A 22,398-nucleotide genomic window follows, 5' to 3' on the forward strand; every position below is an offset into this window, starting at 1 on the left:
ACCAAGCACATGAAGGACGTGAAGCGTGATGCACACGGTGGGGTATGGTTGGCACTTGGCATCACGGGAAGATTTTAGAGCCAGAACTATCCAGGTTCAGGTCTGCTTTCTGCCGCTCACCGTTTGGGTGATGGCGGCAGCCAACTTGAGCGTTCCTGGACATTTCCTCGTCACGTGCCTTTCATGTTGTCGCATGGTTTGGAGGTAATATAAGGCACCTCGCAGCACCAGGCCCTGTGGCAGTGGCAGCCATTGGTATAATATCGTCATTGTTGCCCTGCACGTCCCACCCAGGAGGCGCGCCTGTGTGCTGAGCGTGTATCCTAACTGGACGTCCATGAGCGGCACCAAGCAGGTCACGCAGATCTCCCAGCATCTCTGTTTTCACTCACAGACCTGGTGCCCCCTTGGAGATGGCCTTCGGAGCAGGTTATAAGCCGAGAAGAAGGGCAGCTCATCGGCGTATAGCTCCAGCTCTCTGGGACCCCCAGTGCTAGACCTCTGCACAGTGACCCCTTCAGTCACATGATCCACATAGCTCTCGGCTCTGTCCCAAAATGGAGGATAAATGGGCCCCAAGCACGAGTATCATTTCCAGCAGAACTGGAGTCACTGCCTGGCCTGCTACTTGATGGGGACGACATTTGTTCAGATATGTCTGTTGGTAGGTTGGAGTTTAGAAACTAGTTAGGGTTCCTACCACTGTAATTGTGCTCCTTGTGGCGGGAAAATGGGACTGGAATGGTGTCGGTTTTGGTGGTCACCTCTGAGGTGTTTTCCATAGTAGCCTGGTGAAGCAGCGTCTGGATGGCTGAAACGTCTGCCTCGTCTTCTTTACTGTCGTTATTATCAGTGCCATTATCATTACCATTTCCACCTCAGCACTGCACAGCCTTCTGTCATTTTCTAAACAGTTTCCCTTGTCCCTCCGTACGGTGTCCATACAGCCGTGTGGAGGCACAGACCAGACTTCCTATTATTCCCGTTTTGCAGGTGAGGAAGTTGAGGCAGAGACGTCTTAAGCAATGAGCACGCTGTGCCTCCTCCTCTCTGAGTGGAAGAGAGAACCCCTTGGATTCTTTGTAGTTCTGACGCTCCCTGGGCCTGTAGCTCAGAGCTTCATGGACACACTATCACACAGCTAATTTACGAGGCCTGCTACGTACTGAAAAAACAATGTGTCATCTTACGAGCACCAAGCTCTCGGCAATCCGTCTACCCCGTAGTGGCCACATGGCCTTGGAGAAGTCCATCACGTAAGCATGCTAAGCCTCAGATTTCTTGTCTGTGAAAGACGAGGCCAGAGGGGCGATCCTGTTTTCCTTTCAGCTCTGAGTCCAAGATTTGCCTCAGTACTGACAGCGGGGAACTGGCAGCCAACGAATAAGGCCATCCAAAATAGTCAGACCCGGTCCTCCCAGCTTGCTGCCAGCATTCCACTTCCCCTTTGAAGCACAGCCGTGGGAGCCAGGAGGGAGCTCTCAGCCCCAGAGGAAAGCACTCCTGCTGCAGAGGCCTTGCCCCTGAGCCCTGGAATTCTCCTGGCACCCCTGAGCCTCGGCGAGTGTGGCCGGGTGTGCCCAGCTTACTTAATAACCCACATTCTATAGCACTAGGTGCTTAGCTTAATTAGAATGTTCTCGTGGATATAAATAACTTCACCCCTTTGTGTAACCATCTGAAAGAAAGGAGAAAAATAACATCCGATTGCCTTTTCTGTCATGGAGCCTCCTGAAACCAGACAGACGGATTGCGTGCTTGGGACTTCCTGTTGGAAAGGAGAAGTCCATGTTTCAGGACGGACAGTTTAATTTGGTGTGGGAGAGACTGTTGTCAATTTCCTAATGGGCCAGAACTAGGACAAATGCTTCCTCCACCCATCGAGAGAGAACATGTCATGGGCAGAATCCCAGGAAGGTAATATTTTGTACACTGCCATGGTATAATCTGCTCCCGTTCCATAATCCTGACGGTTCCATTTTCCTTTTTTTTTTTTTTTTGACATTCTTTTTACATTTCACTTTGGCCAGTTGCATGAAATCTGCCAGTGGGCAAAAAATCATAAAAGTTTAAACAAAAGTTTAAAACAAAAAGTTAACAGGCTGGCCCCATGGCCGAGTGGTTAAGTTCACACGCTCTACTTTGGACGCCCAGGGTTCGCTGGTTCGGATCCTGGACACGGACCTACGCACCCATCATCAAGCCATGCTGAGGCAGCATCCCACACAGAAGAACTAGAATATACAACGAGGATATACAACTGTGTATGGAGGCTTTAGGGAGAGAAAACAAGAAAGAGGAAGGTTGGCAACAGATCTTAGCTCAGGGCCAATCTTCCTCACCAAAAAGCGTACCTTTAAAAAAAGAAAAGGAAGATATACTACTAGAAAAAAATGTTGAACCATCTAAATCTAGTGGTTGTACGACCCTCTAGAGACGGTGGGTCTAGGGCACCAGGCGTTGGGTTTGGGTTTGAGGGTCCTGGTTAGGCCCCTCGGTGTCTGGCTGACGGCTGCATCCCACAGAAGTGCAGTAGAGCTGAAGAGGACGGCTGCCTGCCCAGGGCCACGGGGCATGCCGGGTGTCACTCTAGGGCTGAGCAGTGTGGGTGTGAGGTCACTTGCCGTTGAATATGCAGAAATAGTGGGTCTTCTCCTCCTCTGAACCGCCCTCTGTGGCAGGGGCTGTGGACCGGAACCAAAACCGCAAGGGCCCAAAGAGAGTTGCCATGTAAAACAATAGGGGTTCAATTACAGTCAAGATGGGGCCCTCTCTCCATTGGAGTCTTTCGTTTTTTTTTTTGCTTCTGCATAATCTTTAAAAATAATGCTCTATTAAAAATCAAGTAAATTTGGCCAAGGACATTGTGCATGGGTTCAATATTCTTTGTTCTTCGTGATGCGAGTAGTGAGTTCTTAATGAACATTACCAGTACCTTAAAGATAAATAAATGAATACATAGAGGCAGCAGTGGATAGCTACTAAAATGTTCAGGACTCATGTATTTTACTGTTATAACAAAATGAAAGAAGAGTGCACAGAGCTCTTTCTGTTTACAAGACTCTGCTCTTCGCTCTGTGGGACGCACTGAACTGTGAGCTGTGACCACATACCCCCCCACGCCCTCTGGCTGTGGAGGTGAGTGTGGGGACGTGAGAGCAGGGGGACAGTCAGAGGCAGGACAAGCGCAGCCTTGCTTTCTAAACATACCTTGTTCCTATAAGAATTCTGATCGCAGGCAAGTTTGGGTAGAGAGGGTATGCTAAGCACATCTGTTCCTTCCCTGAGTTTTAGATGGTTTTAATAATGGGGGTTTTAATAATGGGTGAGTTTTAATAATAGGTGAGTTTTAATAATGGGTGTTATCTCGAAAATTTACCTAAATATAGCCAGTTTCTGAGTTCGGATGGCAGAAAGTTGGCAGGCGAGGGATGCAAAGAACCTGAGAAGGGTGGAGGGACGCTGTACGCGTCAGGGATGGAGCTCCTGGGAGACGAGATCCACGTGGCTGGACGGTCGGGGAGACAAGAAAGAGAAGGTCACACTTATTAAATGCCTACTGTGTGCTGAGAGCCATCAGTCTCCATGAGGGTCACAACGGCCCTGGGAAGTGCGGGTGTCCTTGTCTCTGTTCTTAGGGATGAGTGAAGTGAGGCTCAGAGAAACTAAGGAGGCTTGGGGAGGCCTGGAAAAGTGAAGAGAGAGCAGAATTTGGGGAAGTTAGAGGGGTCCAGGGAAAGTATTCCAGGATGGTTTGTCCTTTATTTGTTTACGGGGTAGTCGCTGGAGTCCAGCTCTGTGTGGGAGGGAGCAGGGCAGGAGCCAGGGGGCGGGGTGGAGGCGAGGACCAGTGTGGTAGACCAGTAGTCCCAGGGGGCAGGCCCCAGAGATGAGGAGTATGCAGAGGAGGCCACTGAGCAGGAGACCAGGAGAGGGGACACCATCACCTCTCACTGGCGATGAGCTGGCCACTCCCTTCACTGCCTCTGAGTCACTAGGTGCCTGTTTTCACCTGGCGGGGCTTCCTGCCCAGAGTGGGCAGAGCTGCGACTCCCTCCCAGCGACAGTGTATGGGTCCTGTGAAGGAGGGAGCCTGGCCAACAGGGGCTAATGCTGCCGGACCTCTGCCTTCGTTCCCCTCTGTGCCCGACCCCACTACCTCAGACCACAGACCCATGTGCCCTGGGTTCCTCGAGACCCCAGAGGATGGGGAAGAAAGAGTGGTCCTCGACGAGCTTGATGTTTGGCCTCAAATCCAGAACTCATTAGAGAACTTTGAGGTACTAAATCTAATGTAATGAATCATATGTACTAAATATATTCTAACTAACACTATACTAAATAAACATAAATGCTAAATACAATGACCAGGGTCATTGCCGGGGCACTTACCACGTGCCAGAGGCTTGGCTGATTTTCACGTGTGTCTCTTATTCCACCTCCCAAGAAGCGTGGGAGTTAGGTAAGGTCCTCCCCCTTCATTCATTCCTTCAGCAGACGTGCACTGCCCGCCTCCGGGATCCAGGCACTGTTCTTGGTCCCCGGGATAGGCAGCGAATGAGGCGACCTGGTCCCTGTCCTCAGGAGTCCTGAGTCTTGTGAAGAAGACAGACGGTCGTCAAGGAAACAAACCGTTAATTACAAACTGATGAAGGAGATGAGGCAACGCGAAGGGTGCGGAGGACAGTGGGCAGGACAGGCCTTGCTTTGGGCGTTTAAGCTGACACTGCCGGGAAATAATAGTGGTAACAGCAGCTGACGGCTGGTGGGCACTCGCCGTGGGCCGGGGTCTCTCCTAAGCTTCTGCTGAGTTTAGTGCAAACAACAGCCTCACGCTGCGGATGCTCCTGTCACCCCAGAGAAGGAAACTGAGGCACAGTCACCTGCCCAAGGTGACCTGGGAGTCAGAGTCCACGTTCCTAACAACCACACTGTGCTGCCTTCTGATTCGAGGAGGAGAGGAGCTGGCCAGGCTAGTGTGGGGGCTCAGGAGGGTGAGGCAGGAGGTCAAAGGAGGAAAAACGCTGTTATCACCAAAATTAGATAAAACCACTCCCAGGAAGCTAGGGACGGAGGGGAAGTTATTTGTTTGTTTTGACTTAATAAAGGCCACCTCCCCGAAACCTGCAGCAAAGATCAGTCTTCAGGGTGGAGCGCCAGAAGCACGTCCGGCGAAGCCGACCCCGGCAAAGTCGCTCCGTCCCCACTTTCTCCAGCTGTGGAGTCGGGGCGCAGAGAGGCCAGGGGCTTGTGAGCAGCAGAGGAAGAGCAGCTTCCACAGGCTTTGAAGGACGAGCGTCCCTTGAGGTGTCTGCTGATGGGAACCACTGTCATCGGCCTTAAGCAGGGGGTCAGGATGAAAACAGAGAGGGGGACACTTTTTCTGATCATGGTCTCCAGGAATGGTTATCAAAAGCAGAATCCATTCTCTAAACAAAGTATGACCCAGAACCAACTTATAAACCAGGCGGAAGTGCTGCTGCCTCTGGTTCACAGAAGCGTGGGGGCCCTGGACTCCCAGAGGGCTCCTCGGAGTCTCAGGGGTTCCTCAGAGCTCAGTTTGGAAACCGCTGGCTTACAGGCTGGGTTGGGAGCGAGGAGAGAGAATTGGTTCTGCGGGGACCGATGAGGGCTTTCTCAGACTGGCAGTCGATGAAACTCAGAGATAGTTTGGACCCGAAGGAAGGGGAGGGAGAATCTAGAATCACTCCAGTTCTTCTGGTCTTGGAAGGAGAGGGGATGGTGGGGCCGCGCTGGGAGGGGAGGAGAGAGGACACTGCTTCCTTACCTGCTCATTTTGAAGGGACGTGAAGGGCAGCCCAGAGGAGCTGGCCAGCCAGGTACTGAGCAAGAGTGTGTGTCTGGAGGTGCAATTCAGGCGACTTAAGGAAGATTTGAGCGTCGTCTGCACAGAAGAGTTTGTGTGGTCTTGGTCTTAGGTGTGTACAGCGCTTGGCTCATGAGACCCAACTAATACAGAATGGCTCTACAGATGGATGGGAGGCAGGAAGAAGCGAGGGAGGGAGGGAGGAAGGAAGGACAGATGGAGAGATGGATGGAAGGAAGCCTGAAGTGGTGGCATCAGGCAGTGCCTCGGGAGCATTAGTGCCTCTAAAATTTCCACCAGCGGGCTGGGGGGCGCAGAATTTTTCATACAGACAGCTGGCATTGTCTTGGTCTTAGGTAAAGCGGCAAACAAATGTTGCTTCAAGACAAGACCCCTATTCCCATCCCGGCCAAGCCATGTACCAGTCCCCTGGCAGTGGGCAGGGGGCTTAATCTGACAGGGCCTCTGTTTTTGCATCCAGGAAGTGGGAATCATGGTGAGTCTACTCCACAGAGCTATTGTGTGGGCTCAGTGGGGTAATGCCTGTCAAGGGCTGGGCACTGTGTCTGGCTCAGTAGATGTGGGGATGGCTGGGGGGCTCTGCCTGTAGGTGGGGCAGGGGCAGACCTTGGGGCCAGGCTGGGGCTGGCCAGTGCAGACACCCACAAAAGAGCACTTGGGGGTGAGCGAGGAAGTGAGCTGGGCAGGCATTCATTGCATATTCTGGATCCCAGCGAGGGCTGATGTAATTACCTCCTCCTGAGAAATCCAAGTTCCTCAGAGAGCGGTGATTTGCTGCACAGGAGTGTCTCTAATTACAGGAGGCAGTGTTCCTCCCTCAGTAGCCCTAAGCAGAGTCTCCGTCCCCTGGTGCCCTGGCCAGGAAGTTCTGCCCTCCCCTACCCTCCCCTCCCCTCCCCTCCTCTCCTCTTCCCTGCCAAAGTCCTCTCCTACAGGCCGGCCCGGGAAGACAGTGCTGGGTGTTTAAGGGCTGCTCCTCAGACAGTTCTGGGGCCACTGAAGCCCCGCTCACTGCTGCCAGGAGTGAGTCAACCCCAGCCCCGGAACACCCTCCTCCTTGAGGCCGGAGCTCACAGCGCAGGGCGGACATTCCCCAGAGCTCGCGGGGCAGGGCCGGGCGGAGGTCTCCCCGCAGTCACTGGTCTCCTCCATGTTTCAGGCTGAGGCCCTTCACCTCCTACAAGCTGCGCCTGAAAGCCACCAATGACATCGGGGACAGTGACTTCAGCGTGGAGACGGAGGCAGTGACCACCCTGCAGGATGGTGAGCAATGGGGCCTAGGCTGGCCAACAGACATGGCCACTTCCAGCTGCTGCTGTTGGACCCGAAACATGGGCTCCCAGAGAGAGGTCCTACTTTCGTCCTGAGCCAGGAAGGGTTAGCGTGGGGAGCGAGGGAAGCAAGGGTGAGCAGTGGGCTTCGATTAGGAACAGACAGCCCGGAGCCCTCCTGCACAGCCTGTGGCCGTAAATCAAGACTTCAAGGGCTTCCAAATGGAAGGAAGGTTCTTTGATTGGCTTCCAAAGCCCTACAATCCATTAGCATCCCAGAAATTGAATAATTTATAGGGTCATTAAAAATAAATGTCACAGGGTAGCTGGGTTTTAAGAGGTTCCCCCCATTTTTCTCATTCACAAGCCAACCCTCTTGTGGCATTTGACAGAAGCACAGTTAAGTGATGGAAGTGAGGTTCCCTAAAAGCTCGAGTGGCCTTTCGCCCCCTCTGTCCTGCGGAGGACTCAGGCCTGCAGATCTGTGGAGATTTTGTGTGACCGTCTGCCAGGCCTGGAGTGAGCCGGTAGACGGTGTCATCAAAGGTGACAGGCCGCCTTTTAGGATGGAAAAGGATTGCCATTGCGTAGCAGATGCCATAGCTCAGACCACGGACTGCAAACCTGAGCATTCAGCTTGCCCAGCAGGGCTTTATAATAATTCCCCACATCTACCCCAAAGCACCGTCTTTTTCTGTTTTAATGCACCAGAGGAACCATTTTTAAACAAACCCATCTGCAGCCGCCTCGCCCCGGGACCTCTCATCTTCAGTTCTGCTCGTTTATCACCTGGCGGTTTAGCTTTTCCAACAGGAGGCTCGGGTGACCAGCAAAGGGGTTCGGGGGGACCCGTCTAGCTTCTCAGCAAAGCGCAGAAGTTGTTTTGCTGCACACCCAGCGCTCCCAGCAGAGCAGAACCCTCCAGGGCTGTGTGTCCTGGTCAGGGGCCCCTCCCACCTCGGGAGGATGCCCGGTGGTGCCCTCGGAGCCCCAGCCTGGACGGGTCGGAGGGAAGGCGGGCCCCACGCCTTAAGAAACTAGGTTGTCTTTTGTGGCTCCTATTTTAATCCTACATCTAACACACCTGAGGTAATATTTGCAACTAAGCACTAATTCTTAGAAGAAAAAAAACAGATACAGCAAGCTGATTTTGCTGGCGTGTCTCTGAGAAAACTGTGTCAGAGCAGGGTGCGTGGCCTCCCTTCGCCTTACACAGCTCAGTCAGAGTGGGCCTTTTTGGAAGAAACATTCAAGAGCCTCTTCAGGCTTCCCAAAGGTCTTTCTTAATTCTTTGATATTCAGATCACTTCTTTTGATGCTCCTATCCTGTTATCTTCCTTTTCCGAGACGCACAGTTTCTCTTTGCAGCGGATTCGCGTCGTGTTTGCGTTGTGTTGTCTCCAAGTCCATCATCAGCTCAGACTGGCAGGCAGGGACTGACTCCGGGCCAGGGGAAGCCTGTGTTGGTGGGGGTCCTTTGAGAGTGTGGGTGGTTTGCTAATAAACATGTTCTTATTGTGGTGATCAGGAGATTGATTGAGACCCCCATCATCGCAATCAAGTGTGATCAGGAAAGCTGGCTAAGGCTCCACCACTGACTTAAGATAGAATAGCGTGGGCCAGAGAGCGTGCGCCAAACCGCCATCCATGAGGCGGGACGAGAGGACCGAGGTGTGGCTGGTACAGGCCTGCCCCAGGTGCTGGGTCCAGAGGACCGGGAGGTCACAGAGCAGGGGACCCAGGCACCGAGTTGCGGACAGTGAGTGTAGGGGGCATGCCAGGTACACAGGTGGGGGCGGGCTGGGGAGAATATCCCAGATCACTCCCTTCAGTGATTGGTTTTGAACATTTAATACGTCATGAGCTCGGGGTTCTACACTGGGGGAGCCGTAAAAAGGTCCCTTCAGTCTGCAAAGAGGGCCGCACAGATCCAATGGGGCAGGAGGCTGGAGGGGCTCAGAAAGGGTGGCTGGACCTGGCAGGTGCTAGAAGGACTGTAGCTTCCAGAGTGCAGGGCACAGCAATGGGCAGAGGTCAGAGGTCAAACCAACCTGTCCCTCCAGACAGCAGAGCGGGGCCAGCGCCCATACTCAGCACACAGCAGGGGTCAGCCTCCAGTCATGGCAGTCCCATTAGCATTTAAAACCCAGAGCACTATGGCCTGGCTTGATCGTTTGTCCTGTCCAGAAGCCGCTCTGACCTAAGTACCTCAGATAAGGGATGCCCCTCCTCAAGGGAGGGGGACGCACCCTGAGGAAGCCAGAATGCAGGAGGGCTCCACAGGCCGGGCCGCCTGGGTGCCTCTGTTGCCACTAAGTGGCTCCCAGGGGAGAGGTCCATACTCATTTGGGTATCTCGGCATGGGTCTGTCTGTGGAGGGTAAAATCAGGGACATGATCCAGTGATCACCCTTTTAGGATGGGGTCCTTCTGTCCTGGGCACAGGCTTCGCAGATGGGAGATGGGCATCCACAGGGAAGAGAGGGAGCCGGAACGTTGGCTGGTCGGCTTCCTCCCTCTCGGGGCTGGCCCTGGCCCTGCCTGCTCACCGGCACCAGGAGAGAGCCGGCCTGGAACCGTGGCCGCGTGCTGACAGAACTGTCTAATCCGTGCTTTCTTCTTGGGTTTCAGTTCCGGGAGAGCCTCCAAGCTTCATCTCAGTGACGCCACACACCACTTCCTCTGTCCTGATCCAGTGGCAGGTAAGGGTCTGAGGAACCCCCAGGTGTCTGTCAATCCGTGGGCTCATCCCCTGCTCCTTCAGCATCTGCCGCAGCTGGAGCGGACTGCAGGCCGGCCGGGTGGCAGGCCTCTGAGGGCAAGACAAAGGCAACGCCCTGGCCGGGCTCCAAACCTGGAGGGGACGGGGTCAAAGTGCCGTTTCCAAAACGGTGAGGGCCTAACTGTCAGGCAGATGCAGGATGAACTTGAACTCAGTTCACTAGGGAGGGGCCAGCAGGAGGGCAAGGCTGGGCAAAGAACATCGGAGGACCAGAATGTTCCCCGGCATTCGGTGACGGATGGCAGAGCAGGGCTTCTGTGGTCCACACGAGACAGGGTCACGTCCTAGAGGGCAGTGAAACCAAAACCGTTGGAGTCACCATTGCTACAGAAATCATTTGTAACTGGACAAAATACTGATAGGATTGCGTGTGTCCCACTGAGTCCCCGTCTTTAATCTTCAGTGAACAGCGAGTCAAACCAAGGCATATTCTCCCAGATGATCAAATAACCCTTGGTGGCCATTAACCGACACTCTGATAGGACGTTGCCAGGACGCACAGCCCTGTCGTTGCCTGATTTCCAATTTGGGTGTTTCCTGCTCACAATGAGGTGCATTGAGAACAAAAATAACAGAGCAGCGGAACTGCCAAGGAAGGCCGCCCAGCCCGAGGGCAAGCCCGGCTGAGGGTGCCAGCAGGCTCTGTGGGAGACGGGCTCAGCCGGGGCGGGGGCAGCCTCAGGAGCAGGGCTGGAGCTGGGCCCAGCAGGGTCAACAGGTTGAGGGGCAGGGGCTAAGGGCACTGATGAGAGCATAGTCCAAACTTTTGTCCAACAAGGGAAGTTCCTGCGGCCAGCACGGAGCTGCTGTCCTGGGGAGGAGGGAGGGCAGTGCCCAGAGCCGGGGGCCGCAGGGTAGGGAGGCAGAGGGCGGCGCCGGGGTCTGTGTGCAGAGCCACGGAGGTCTGCCTGGGAACGGCCGCTGTGAGCCTGGGTCGAGAGCCTGGTCTGTGTGGGCTGAGAGTCTTCCTCGAGGTGGATGGTAATCGTCCATGTTGATGCCAGCGTGTCATCTAGACTCAGAGGAGGGAGCAGACGGTTTGGGAAGTCAGGAGACAGAGGGACCCAGGAGAGCAGAACAATGGTCTGGACGTGGCCTTGGAGAGCTGAGAGGGCTGTACCTTACCAGGTGCACGGACCAGGTACAAAAGTGGCAATTTCATGAGGTTCAACCTAACACAGCTTGACACTGATGCTTCAACAATGGCTGGAGAGTCAATAAACGGGGTTTCTCTTAAGAGTGCATAACCTCCTTCAAGTATGGCTGGAGTCATTGTGGGCCACTTCCTCACCCCCTTCTGTTGCTAAGTGACAGCTTCTTGGAGGTGATGGGAACCTTTGAAGGTGATCGGAGGACATTCCAAATGTCTCCAGGGAAACCAGAAATTCACCACCGTGTGGCGCTCTGCAATTTCTGGCTTCCCCAGAGTGTTGGGGACTGGATGGGAACCAACAGAGCCTCAGCTGGGCCCCAGCCCCAGCTCCTGGGAATCCACGTCCCCCACGCTTGTCTCAGAGCCCCAGTGAAGTGCAAAGGGCCTGGCTCTAGATCTGCAGGCACCAGCTTGCCATTGGATGGCAGTGACCCTGAGAGGTCTCTCCGGCTCCAGCTTCCTCCTCTGTAAAAATATCTGGTCAGAGGTGACCCCTCAGTGGCCACAAGGTCTCTGATCCAAGGCCGGTTAAGTCTCCAAACCCCTGACTTCCATTAGGGTCTTTGGTGGAAGGTGGGAAACATTCAAAATGGAAATTTAAGGTCCCAAGTGCTTCTATTTCCCACCCTCCACTAACATAATCAACCGAAAGAAGACTGGTCCTTTGTACTGCGCTAAATTCTAACAGAAAATTAGCATTTTCTCTGTAGACATGGCCTTCGGCTTCCAGTAGGTAGGTAAGCTCCTTTTGCGTAAAGGCAGCACTCAGGGCTGCGACACATCATCGCCTCCACACGAGTGGCTGTCGACGTGGCACCGGCTATGTGGATGTGATGCCAGCTGTCCACCTCGGCCACTCTGCCTCCCGACCACCCGGGGCTCCGAGCCCCTCAGCTGTGGTTGGACAGCTCTGTGAAGTGGCCCATTGCTGCACCAAAGGAACTTGGCATATGTGTCCATCAGCTGTCCTCCTTCCCAGCCCAACAGAACAAACCAATTGCAAGACGCCCAGAGCAGGAGCCGGTCAATACAATGTATTGTAGAAATAAATGCCTGTCAACTGCCAGGCAATTGAAGTATAATTAAAATTTTGAGTAATTTACTAAATCAGAGTGAACAGAACAAAGAGACTATGTTTAAATATAGATTTGCATTCCAAATGAAGTGTTTCACCCGTAAACCTTTTTTTATGTGTAATTTATTTAAAAATGCAAACACCGCCTGTAATTTCAAGGCTGCTGACCCATTTAAATGGCTCCCCCCATAGCCACCCCCTAGTCGGGTTTGCTGCTTCTTAGCAGGGTAATCAATCTTTGCCTTTCACGGGGTCCAGTGCTGCTTGAAATCTAAAGATTTGAGTGTGTATTCTAGACAGTGGCGGTATTGTGTTCATGCTGAGTGCAGCTCAGAATAGACATTAACGTTCCTGAATTGGTCACAACATTGAAGCTGGCTGTTCTGAAATTTCCACTGGATCACGCAGCCTGTCACTCAAATGCAGTTCCCCTCGGGCAGCTGCAGATTTCTCTAAGTGGATTTTGAGGCTGTTTTCTGGCCAAGAAACCCTCCCAGGCAATAGATCACATCACGCTCCATGGACTCAGCAGAGGACAGACTCAGTGTTCTTGTAGGTACCTTCCTAAGAGGAGTGTTGCATCCGCCTGGGTCCTGCCACTTGCTCCATCATCTGCAGAGGACCAGCTCCAGGGTAGGGGCTGAGTACCCAGAGGTGAATGAGGCAGATTCGGGGCTTCTGTTTAGTGCACTGAGCTCTACAAAGCGTGAGTGGGAAGACAGTGGAGGGGGAGCAACAGCCCTGGCCAGAGGGAGGCAGAGGTGCCAACTGAACGCGTTCTGCAGGATGAATGGACCTCCCCCGGGTAAAAGGCTCCGGCCATCACACACAGCCCCAGCAGAGGCTCAGAGGTGTGACAGCCACTGGGATTCAATGCTGGGCTTCAAGGGAAGGCACGTTGAGCCAGGGTCTCTGGGGCCTCCTGTGCTCCCCTGACTTAGTCCCACAGGCATCAGAGGAAATCCTTGTTCTACACTCTGGGAAATGAAGTCTTGGAAATATAAACGAAAAGCTCAGACACACAGGGACAATGGCAGTTGGATTAGATTTAGACTTGAGTTCCAGCCCTACCTCTGCTCCCCACGAGACCTTGGGCATGGTGTTGAACCTTGCAAAGCCCCGGGTCCCCACCTGTACAGTGGGGAGAGGGCCTGTCTGGGAGAGACTGCTGCGCTGACCCCAGCCTGTCCCCTTGCCGGCAGCCAGGAGCGGAGCTCATCGTGGAAGTCCTGCCTCCTCCTAGCCCCTCGCCCTTCCCTGCCCTCAGCCCCCCTGCTTCCAGACGCCCTGCCTCGTCCTCTGGGTCATCCCCAGCTCCCTGTCCTTTCCTGCCTGCTATCTTGGGTGGTCAAGCCCAGGCTTACTCCTATCAGGTCGTCTGCATTTTCACAGGGGGCTTTTGAAAACTGAAAAAAACCCTCAGGATCCCCAAAGAGTCTGCTGGTAGAATTTCTGATGCAGAAATGAGGCAGAGGGAAGACATTTTTAGGAAGGGCTCCCAGGTCCTTTCAAGCATCTGCCCATACAGATGGCCAGTCCAGGGTGGAATTAACCATCGACGGGGTTGTCTTGGACGTCAGCAAATCCAGCTCACTCCTACAAGCATTGATTGAGCACCTGCTGTGTACAAGACCTGTCACAGGTGCTGAGGGGAAGATGGAAATGAACAAGACGCAGGCAGGCCTTGCCCTCCAATCAGAGCTGAATCAGAAACTTTCAGCACGGCGTGGGCAGGGCCGGGGCTGGGAGAACAGGTCTGCAAGGGGAACCTTCCGTTTAGAGTCATCTGATACTGTAGGGACCATCTAGCCAGACTGTTATGGAGATGGAGTTGATCCTGGGAGGCTGAGTGGCCAGCCCAAGCCCACAAAGCCGGGACTTGTATCTAGAGCCTGAACTCAGTCCATCGCTTCTAGAACTCTCTGTGTGTCACGCGGACCTGCCCTACAGTTACCTCCCAGGACATCCAGAGTCATAGAGGCCTCTTGCATGAATGACAGGTAGGCTTATTCCAAACTCTAGGGATGGAAGTGTGGTTAACCCCAATTCAGCATCCTGAGCAGGCAGCCCCAGAAATCTCCGTGGAATCGGCCCTTCGTGAGGCCTGCAGCCTTTAGAGAGGCCGCCGTCTGGGCTGTGTGACAACCTGTCCCCTCCCCAGGCCTGGATGGCTCCTGATTGGGGGGTGCGAGGGGCCTGCTGGTGCAGCATCACTGAGTGTTACCATCTGGGGACCCTGCCTGGTCGCCGGCGGCAGTTGTGCCCGTGGGGCACGGGGCGCAGTCTCATCTTACACTTCTGAAGCATCATCTCTCTTTGGCTAGAAATGTTTGTGAGCCCAGGATTGGAAGTGTCCCCGTCTCCCCCCTTCCTCTCCATCTTCCGGCTCCAGGACATGTGGACACAGATTCGGGGAGGGGAGGTGTTTGCTGCCGGTGGCAGGACCACATTTGGTCCTCAATGAGGACGCTTGATTTTCCTAAACTTCCAACTTCCTGCATATTTGATGTTTTTGGTGAGTTGAATCTAGTCCTCCCCACCCCCAGCTTCCCTCCTCCCCCAAAAGTGAATTGCTTTCACTGTAATCTTTTGGGCCGTGTGCGGGTCTGCAGAGTCAGGCCCTGGGGCCTCTGCGGGCTTCCTGCTGAGGTCCGAGTGGCCACAGCCACCACGGGCATAATCTGGGCCTTTGAGGGAGGCTTTGACAGCGACCAACCGAGGGTGAGGTTGCTGGGCTGGTGCTGAAAGACCCAGCTGCACGCTTTCCATCTGCCCACTCGCCTCTTCCTTTCCACCGATTCAAGTCAACACAGATCCCAAAAATGGCAGCATGAGATTTCTCGTCATCACTGCCCTGCTACTCCTGCCTGGCCTCTGCACAAGGACAAGGACAGGGCCCAGGGGCTGTCAGCTAAGATGGCCTTGTTTCATCTGAGCAGAGCGGGGCTCCCCGGGTGCCCTCCCCGGGCGCTCTCCTTGGGTGCAGTGCTGTGTAAAAGCCGGGAGGCAGGGACACGAATCTCCATCGGCAGCCCAGGAAAGGAAAGGCAAAGGGCCCAGGGTCTTGGAAGTCTCTGCCGTCTCGCCTCCTGATTGACAGGGAGAAGCAGCCAGGGGGCCAGCTGAGCCTACGCGGGGCTCCCGTGGCCCATCTCCTGGAGCTCAACTCCAGGTCACTGTGGGAGGCCCGCCCCTGTGGGGCACGACGGGAGACTCGGTGGAAGCATTCCTCTTTACCTCCTCCAGCTTCAGGGGCTCACCAGCTGCCTCTGGTGTTCGTTGGCTCGCAGACACAGCACTCCAGTCTCTGCCTCCATCTTCACATGACGTTCTCTCCATGTCCAAATTTCCCTCATCTTATAAGAATCTTTAGATCTTTTTAGTGTCTCAATCCATGGGGATTTCAGCCTTAGGTCTGAGTTGGGGCAGAGTGGGGTTACTTGGCATGCAGAGAGGTCATTGAGGGCCCCGTGAGACTGCCACAAGCCTGGATGGCCAGGGACTGAGGACAGGGTGGGACCAGCCCGTGGCCAATTTGGAGCCGGGCTACGTCCACCGTTCCCTTAGAGTTCTGAGTTCACCGGGAACAGGCAGCTTCCTCGCCCGTCTGTGACCCGGGCCACAGTCCCCTGCCTCGGCCCCAAGGCTCATTTGATTATTCCAGCTGGACGTGGGATGAGACACAGAAAACCTGGGCTCTGAGGAACTGCTCCACAGCCTGGTTCTGCCTCCGTGGTTCTCCTGGGCTCCTCTTCACGAACGTGACACCTGCCTTTATTTTATTGTAAACAACTGAGAAATCTCTGTTTGAATTAGTGACTTCCTCCTGCACAGTTGGCTAATTAACTTGAAGCGAGGTCACCAGGCCCCTCCGGCGGGCTGACCGCGGTGATGTCTTTGCAGCCCCCAAGGGACGAAAGCCTGAACGGCCTTCTGCAGGGGTACAGGATCTACTACCGGGAGCTGGAGTACGAGGCGGCCTCAGCCACTGAGTCCAAGACGCTCAAAACGCCCTCGGCTTTACGGGCCGAGCTCACAGGTGAGACGCTGTCCCCTCCATCCCGGCACAGGTACCAAACTATGCCACCTGGGTCCCAGGTCGGCCGGGACCTCCCCAGGTGACCGTCGCACATCTGCTCCATGCAAGGCCTGGTGGGAAATTCCGTGCAGGGCTGAAGGAGATGCGGCTCTGCCTCCAGCACGCACAGGACAGGGCTGGCCCTGTCTCTGCGGCAGCCCAGGGTGCACGGCGAGGTGGGAGTGAAGAGAGGGCTCCGTGCTTTGGGGCTTCCGCCCAGGAGGGGGTCAGGGGAGGCTTCACGGAGGAGGAGCCATTGACGTAGGGAGTCCAGTAGAAGGATTTCACCGGAGAAGGGAGAGGCCCAGCAAAACTAAATGGTCGGGAGGCAGGAAGAAGTGAGGGGCTCTGGGATGCAGCAGGTGGGGAAGCCAACCAGGAGTGCGTGTGTGCTTCACCTCGTGAGGCCGTGGGGGTGAGGCTGGGAAAGCAGCATGCCTTGGGCGCCACGATTTTGTCCAGGGAGGAGGAGTAGCCAGGCCCTCCAGGGACACGGTGCGGCCGCCTTGAGCAGAGCACGTCCCGGGGGGAAGTGGAGGCCCAAGACCAGCTGCAGCCTGTTGCCTGATCTGCACAGGTCAGGGCCAGCTCCGCCCATGTCACAGCACACAGCCCTCCGTGTGGAGCCTGTGGCTTCTCTCGTCCCTGGTCTATCTGCTCAGCCCGCACTCCCCCAGGGTTCTTGGCATGGGCTCTGACAGTTGTTCCAGCAGCCGCCGTCGAGGCAGCTTCTGGACCCTGCACACCCACGACAGGGCCTTTGTTACACTGGGTCATCTCCGTGAAGGTCACACGTGCAGCAGCCTGTGCTCACACAATGGCCCCTCCCCTTCGAGGGTCATGGGGCTGAGTTTGACCCTGGCTATGCCAGGAGTGATGCTGATGAAGGAAAATGGCTCAGCTGTCTCCCACACTCTTAGCACACCCCCAGGGTCCCTCACTGATGGCTAGACCATAACTAGCATCTCCTTGGCTTTCTAACAAAATCAAAACAACAACATCCAAGGACCCCGGGATGCCGTTGGGTCCATATCCCTGGTCACAGGAGCTCTTCATCTCTGGTTTGCCCATCCCCTTCAGACCAGAGCCCTTACCTGAGCACAGGTAAGCTGACAACCACACCTGCCGCAGAGTATCTGGAAAAGTCGCTGCCCCAGGAGAAACTGACTTCTGTGTCTTCTCTGCTGTTTCTTTGCACTATGTCATGCCAGATGCTAATTTGATCCATTTCAGCAGAGGGGTGAGCTTACGCCACTCCCTGCCCCCTGCCCCGTCACGGGCCGGGATGCCTGGCTGTTTTATGAAGAAGCATGGTGGCCCCCAGGGAGCTGATGGGAAGTGTCGTGGGGGCAACGTGGGAGCTGAGCGGCTTCCACGCCAGGCCCCATTTCCTCGTTTCTGCAGCACCTCATTTGCAATAACTGTTCCCTGAATGCTAACTGCCTTTCTGCTTTGTTTACCCCTAATAGCCCAAAGCAGCTTCAAGACTGTGAACAGCAGCTCCACGTTAACGACGTATGAATTAACACGTAAGTACACGCCGCCTTCAGCGGGAAGCCGCTGTGACCCGGGGAGCAGGTTGGAGGCAGCGCCAATTGGCCTCTCAGCAGACCAAGTGAAAACCAGCTTGGATTAATGGCTCTCATTTCTGGAATTCTGCCTCTCAAACACTACTTCTCAATATGCTAAAACCATCAGTGAGACAGGAAAGGAAACTTCTAGAAACAGAGGCTGAGAAGGGGGATTTATTGACAGCTGGTCTACAAGTTTGGGACAGAAAGTCAGATTGGGCAAGATCTCATCTCTGGCCCCCTCTGACTGTTTTTGTTAACTCTTTTGTTGTGTGTGATAAAATACCCATAATGTAAAATTTACCGTTTTCTTTACCGTTTACTCACCCATTTTCAAGTGCACAGTTCCGTGGCGTTGAGCACATTCACATTGTTGTGCAGCCGTCCCCACCACCATCTCCAGACCTTGTTCATCTTCCCAAACTGAGACTCTGTCCCCATTAGACGCTAACTCCCACCCCCACTGCCAGCCCCTGGCGCCCACCATCTACTTTCTGTCTCTGAATCTGACTCTCCAGGGACCTCGTCTAAGTGGACATGCAGTATTTGTCCTTTCGCGTCTGGCTTATTCACTTCCAGGTGCATCCATGCTGTAGCAGTGTCAGGGTTCCTTCCCTTTGAAGGCTGAGTGATACTCCACTGCCTGCACCGTGTGGTTGGTCCCTCCAGCCTCCCCTCATCTTTAACTAAACCGTGTCGCTTCCTCTCGGTTCCTGGCTGGGAATGGATTTTAAGATCAAAGTGCGGGGATAAGGGGCCCCCACAGGATGACTCATTTCACTGCAGAGAATTCCTCTGGATTAGAAAGTGGATGAGGGGCTGGCCCTGTGGCCTAGTGGTTAAGTTCAGTGCTCTCCACTTTGGTGGCCTAGGTTCAGTTCCCAAGCATGGACCTATACCACTCATCACTAGCCGTGCTGTGGCAGTGACCCACATACAAAATAGAGGAAGATTGACACAGACGTTAGCTCAGGTCGAATCTTCCTCAAGCAAAAAAAAGAGGAAGATTGGCAACAGTTGTTAGCTCAGGGCCAATCTTCCTCAGCAAAACGAAAAAGAGAACGAAAGAAAGTGGATGAAGGAAAGAGGAAGAGGAGCTAGCACTTTCCAAGGCCCTACTGTGTGCTGGCACCCTTCCAGGGCTGGCTGGCTAATGCCACTCCATTTCATCCCCGCCCCCACCCAACAGGTAGCTGGCCCAGCCCTGGGTGCTGGGGCAGGATGTGTGCAAGCTCTGTGCTTTCTTCTGCACTGCAGTGCTGCCCTAAGCACTGCGTTGTCCATCCATTGTCTGCTCACTCTCCACTGCCCGCCCACCCGTCACTCCCTCGCCCATTTCCTCGTCTCCCCCATCACACGCTCGCTGAATGCCCTCCTGGGCCGGGCACTCTCCCAAACGCGGCCTCATGGAGGAGCAGCTGAAAGAGCATAGTGCAGACCGGGTTCCGGTTATGAGGGTTCCCTGGCCGGATCTCCCCCAGGCTTTTCAATCCTGGGTCGCGAAGACCGAGAGGGACAGCCCCGACCCACGCAGCTTGTCTGCGGCCACTCCTGTTTCACAGTTGACTCCTTGGAGCCCTTTGTCCTTCTGTGGACTTGGCACTTCATGAGTCCCTGGGTTGACACCAACAAGCCAGGCCGGTGTGAGTCTCAGAAGCCACTTCCGGTGGCTTGTTTATAAGGCAGCACAGCTCCATCGGGGCTGAGAAGGGGGCAGGCTGGATCCTGACTTGGCCACGTGGCCAGAACCTAGTGGGCATTTCTGTGCCGAGATGGAGGCAGGACCCCAGTGGTCTGATTCACTGAAGCTCCGCTGCTGGGAGGCGAGATATGCAGGCCTGGCATGAGTCCCTGCTCACCCCATTCACACCGGTGATCAGACTCGCACATAGGGCTGAGGGACGCCAAGCTACGCAGTAGGCAATATTAACCCGTGGGAGAACCTTCCCGAATGTTTTGGTTTCAAGGTCAGCCCCTCTCACCATGTCGGTTAGCACAGAGCTCCCGCCTGGCTCCCTGCCCTGTGTAATCCTGTGGCCACAGCTGCACACACTATTTCTTCCAGGACACGTTCATTGAAAACTCGCAGGCCTTTGGTTTGCCAGTGTAGATATATATTTTTTCAATGCCAGGATCATGCTCCAGCTGTTTTTACTTCTCAGGGGAGATTCTGGACCATGAGGCAGGTCCATATCCTGTCTCGTAATGTAGATTCTATGCCTCAGAGGAGGGACTTGCTGCCACCCACGGCGCTGAATGCACCGGGCGAGGCTTTTGCTTCCCCAGACGTGGCTGTGTCATCGCTCCCCGGGATGGGGAGGAGGGTGACGCTGCTGGGACATCTCCACAGACGTCCCTGTGGAAGAAAGTCATTTCTTCCCCCCCCCCCCCCCCCCCCCCCGGCCTCTCCCCAGAGGACACGACTCCCTCGCGGGGTTCCCACAGGGCACTTTCTTAGGGAGGGAGCTGGCCCTGGGCTGATGCATCTCCGTCGCCTTGCAGATCTGAGGAAGTACCGGCGCTACGAAGTGGTCATGACGGCCTACAACATCATCGGCGAGAGCCCGGCCAGCGCGCCCGTGGAGGTCTTCGTCGGCGAGGCCGGTAAGCTCTGGGCGTCCCTCCCATCACCTGAGGCCCCAGCGCATGGCCTGGCCCAGCACTCTCAGTGGCCAAGCAGCGTCCACCCGCGTGGAAGATCTTGTTGCTGGGGGAGCGGGAGGTTTCCAGGCCGCAGGCGGGGCTGAGGGCTGGGATATCCCCACGGCTGCAGTGAGAGAGCGGGTCTTGCTTCTGAGACCCAAGGGGTTTCTTTAACATGTGGAGGGGGCCGGCCCCGTGGCCGAGTGGTTCAGTTCGCACGCTCAGCTTCAGTGGCCTCAGCTTCCCTGGTTCAGATCCTGGGTGAGAACCTACACACCACTCACCAGGCCATGCTGTGGCAGCGTCCCACATAGGAGAACTAGAATGACGTAGAACTGGGATATACAACTAGGTGCTGGGGCTTTGGGGAGAAAAAAAAAAAAGAGGAAGATTGGCACAGATGTAAGCTCAGGGCCAATCTTCCTCACCAAAAAAAGCCAAAACAAACCCCAACAACATCTGGAGCCAGCACATTTATCAGGACCTGCTCTAGGAGAGTGATGCTGTTGCCTCCATGGGAACTTAGGTGTGTGGGTACCTCAGTTTCTGGAGGGGGAGTGTCTGGCCTTTGTCACCCGCCGTCCCTGGCTGGGCCTCTCTCAGCAGTGGCCCTGGCACTTGAGTAGCCTGACTGCCCAGTGACAGCCCCCTCTCGGGTCTCGGAAGGCATGTGAGTCATTGTTTCTACCCCTTTTAGATAGGACGTGGCCCCTGAGTTTGTTTCAAGGACCATCCCTTCTGTGGGCTGACTCGTGTGGAGATGGTATATCCTGTGTTGAGATCAGACTGTGACTTTGTCCTCTCCAGACCAGCGTGGCCTCAGTAGCAAGAGCACCCGTGCCCTCTGCCCGGAGGCCCCTGCCCACAGAACCTCACACTCCCCTCAGCCAACAGGCCTTCGGGTCGCTGGGCCCAGGCACGGGAACAGGTCAGGTGACCTTTTGCCCTGTGGCGAGGTGGTTGTTACAAACCAATCGGGAGCACTGAGGGTGCAGCTCAGCGGGATTTTTCTGGAGTGGTCAAGTGAGGACGAGTGAAATGAGACACCAGGAGCACAGGGTACATTGGCCTCTCTGTACACAGAAATCTGTCCCAAGGGGTTCCTTGGAGCAGAGGGGGAATGTGGCACTCACTGTCTATAAGAGTGGCTTCTGGCACCTGGGCTCTAGTTGGCCACCAGGGTGAGGCGGTCATGCCGTGGGTTGAGGGGAGCCCATGGCAGCCAGTGGGGATCTGTGGTACCTGCATTCCCCTCCAGTCAGCCTGCACTTCGGAGACAGGACCCAGCGTACGGGGGAGCCCAGGGCACGGCAGGCAGGGCCTTAGTCCCAGGGACCAGGGCAGACACCCAGAGAAGAGCCTGGAGTCTGGGTAGGAGACCAGGTAGGCACTGGGGTGCCCTGTCCAGCGGGCTGAATGACAACATGATGATGCCCTGCTCCCACTCTCGTTCTGGGCTTGTCTGATTTGTGGTAAAATACATATAACGTGAAATTTACCCCCAAGTCGAAGTGTGCAATTCGCGGCACTGAGCCCGTTCACAGTGGCGTGCAGCCATCACCACCGTCCATCTCCAGGGCCTTCTCATCTTCCCACACCCATTAAGCAGTGCCTCCCCTCGCTCTCCTCCCCCAGCCCCCGGCAACCTCTCATTTACTTTCTGACTGTGCATTTGCCTACTCTCGATGTTTCGTGCTCATGGAATCATACAGTCTTTGTTCTTTGGTGGCTGGCTTCTCTCACTCAGCGTCATGTCCTTGAGGTTCCTCAATGTTGTCACCGGTGTCAGCACTTCATTCCTTCTCGCGGCCGAGTAGCGTTCTGTCATATGCGGACACCACACTTGGTGTATCTATTTGTCCATTGATGGCCCCTTGGGTTGTTTGTGGCTTTGGGGAGGGGACCTGCTGCGAGGGTGTGCTCCAGGTCTTTCTCAGAGGTGCTGAGCCCACACGGGCCAGTGGGGAGGAGGGAGTCA

At 55.1% G+C, this 22,398-nt stretch overlaps 1 protein-coding gene across 3 annotated transcripts in view; it reads left to right on the forward strand.

Annotated features, from left to right (window-relative positions):
* Window positions 1-22,398, forward strand: part of SDK1 (sidekick cell adhesion molecule 1) — an 865,901-nt gene that overhangs the window by 777,809 nt on the left and 65,694 nt on the right. For all 3 annotated transcript variants that reach the window (XM_070484134.1, XM_070484135.1, XM_070484136.1), the window contains 5 exons: window positions 7,008-7,111; window positions 9,750-9,820; window positions 16,032-16,167; window positions 17,676-17,735; window positions 20,280-20,381. In XM_070484134.1, the coding sequence (XP_070340235.1) occupies window positions 7,008-7,111; window positions 9,750-9,820; window positions 16,032-16,167; window positions 17,676-17,735; window positions 20,280-20,381 (473 nt within the window). The remainder of the gene's footprint in view (window positions 1-7,007; window positions 7,112-9,749; window positions 9,821-16,031; window positions 16,168-17,675; window positions 17,736-20,279; window positions 20,382-22,398) is intronic.

The sequence above is a fragment of the Equus asinus genome, chromosome 14, assembly GCF_041296235.1.
Source record: "Equus asinus isolate D_3611 breed Donkey chromosome 14, EquAss-T2T_v2, whole genome shotgun sequence".
Classification (NCBI taxonomy): domain Eukaryota; kingdom Metazoa; phylum Chordata; class Mammalia; order Perissodactyla; family Equidae; genus Equus; species Equus asinus.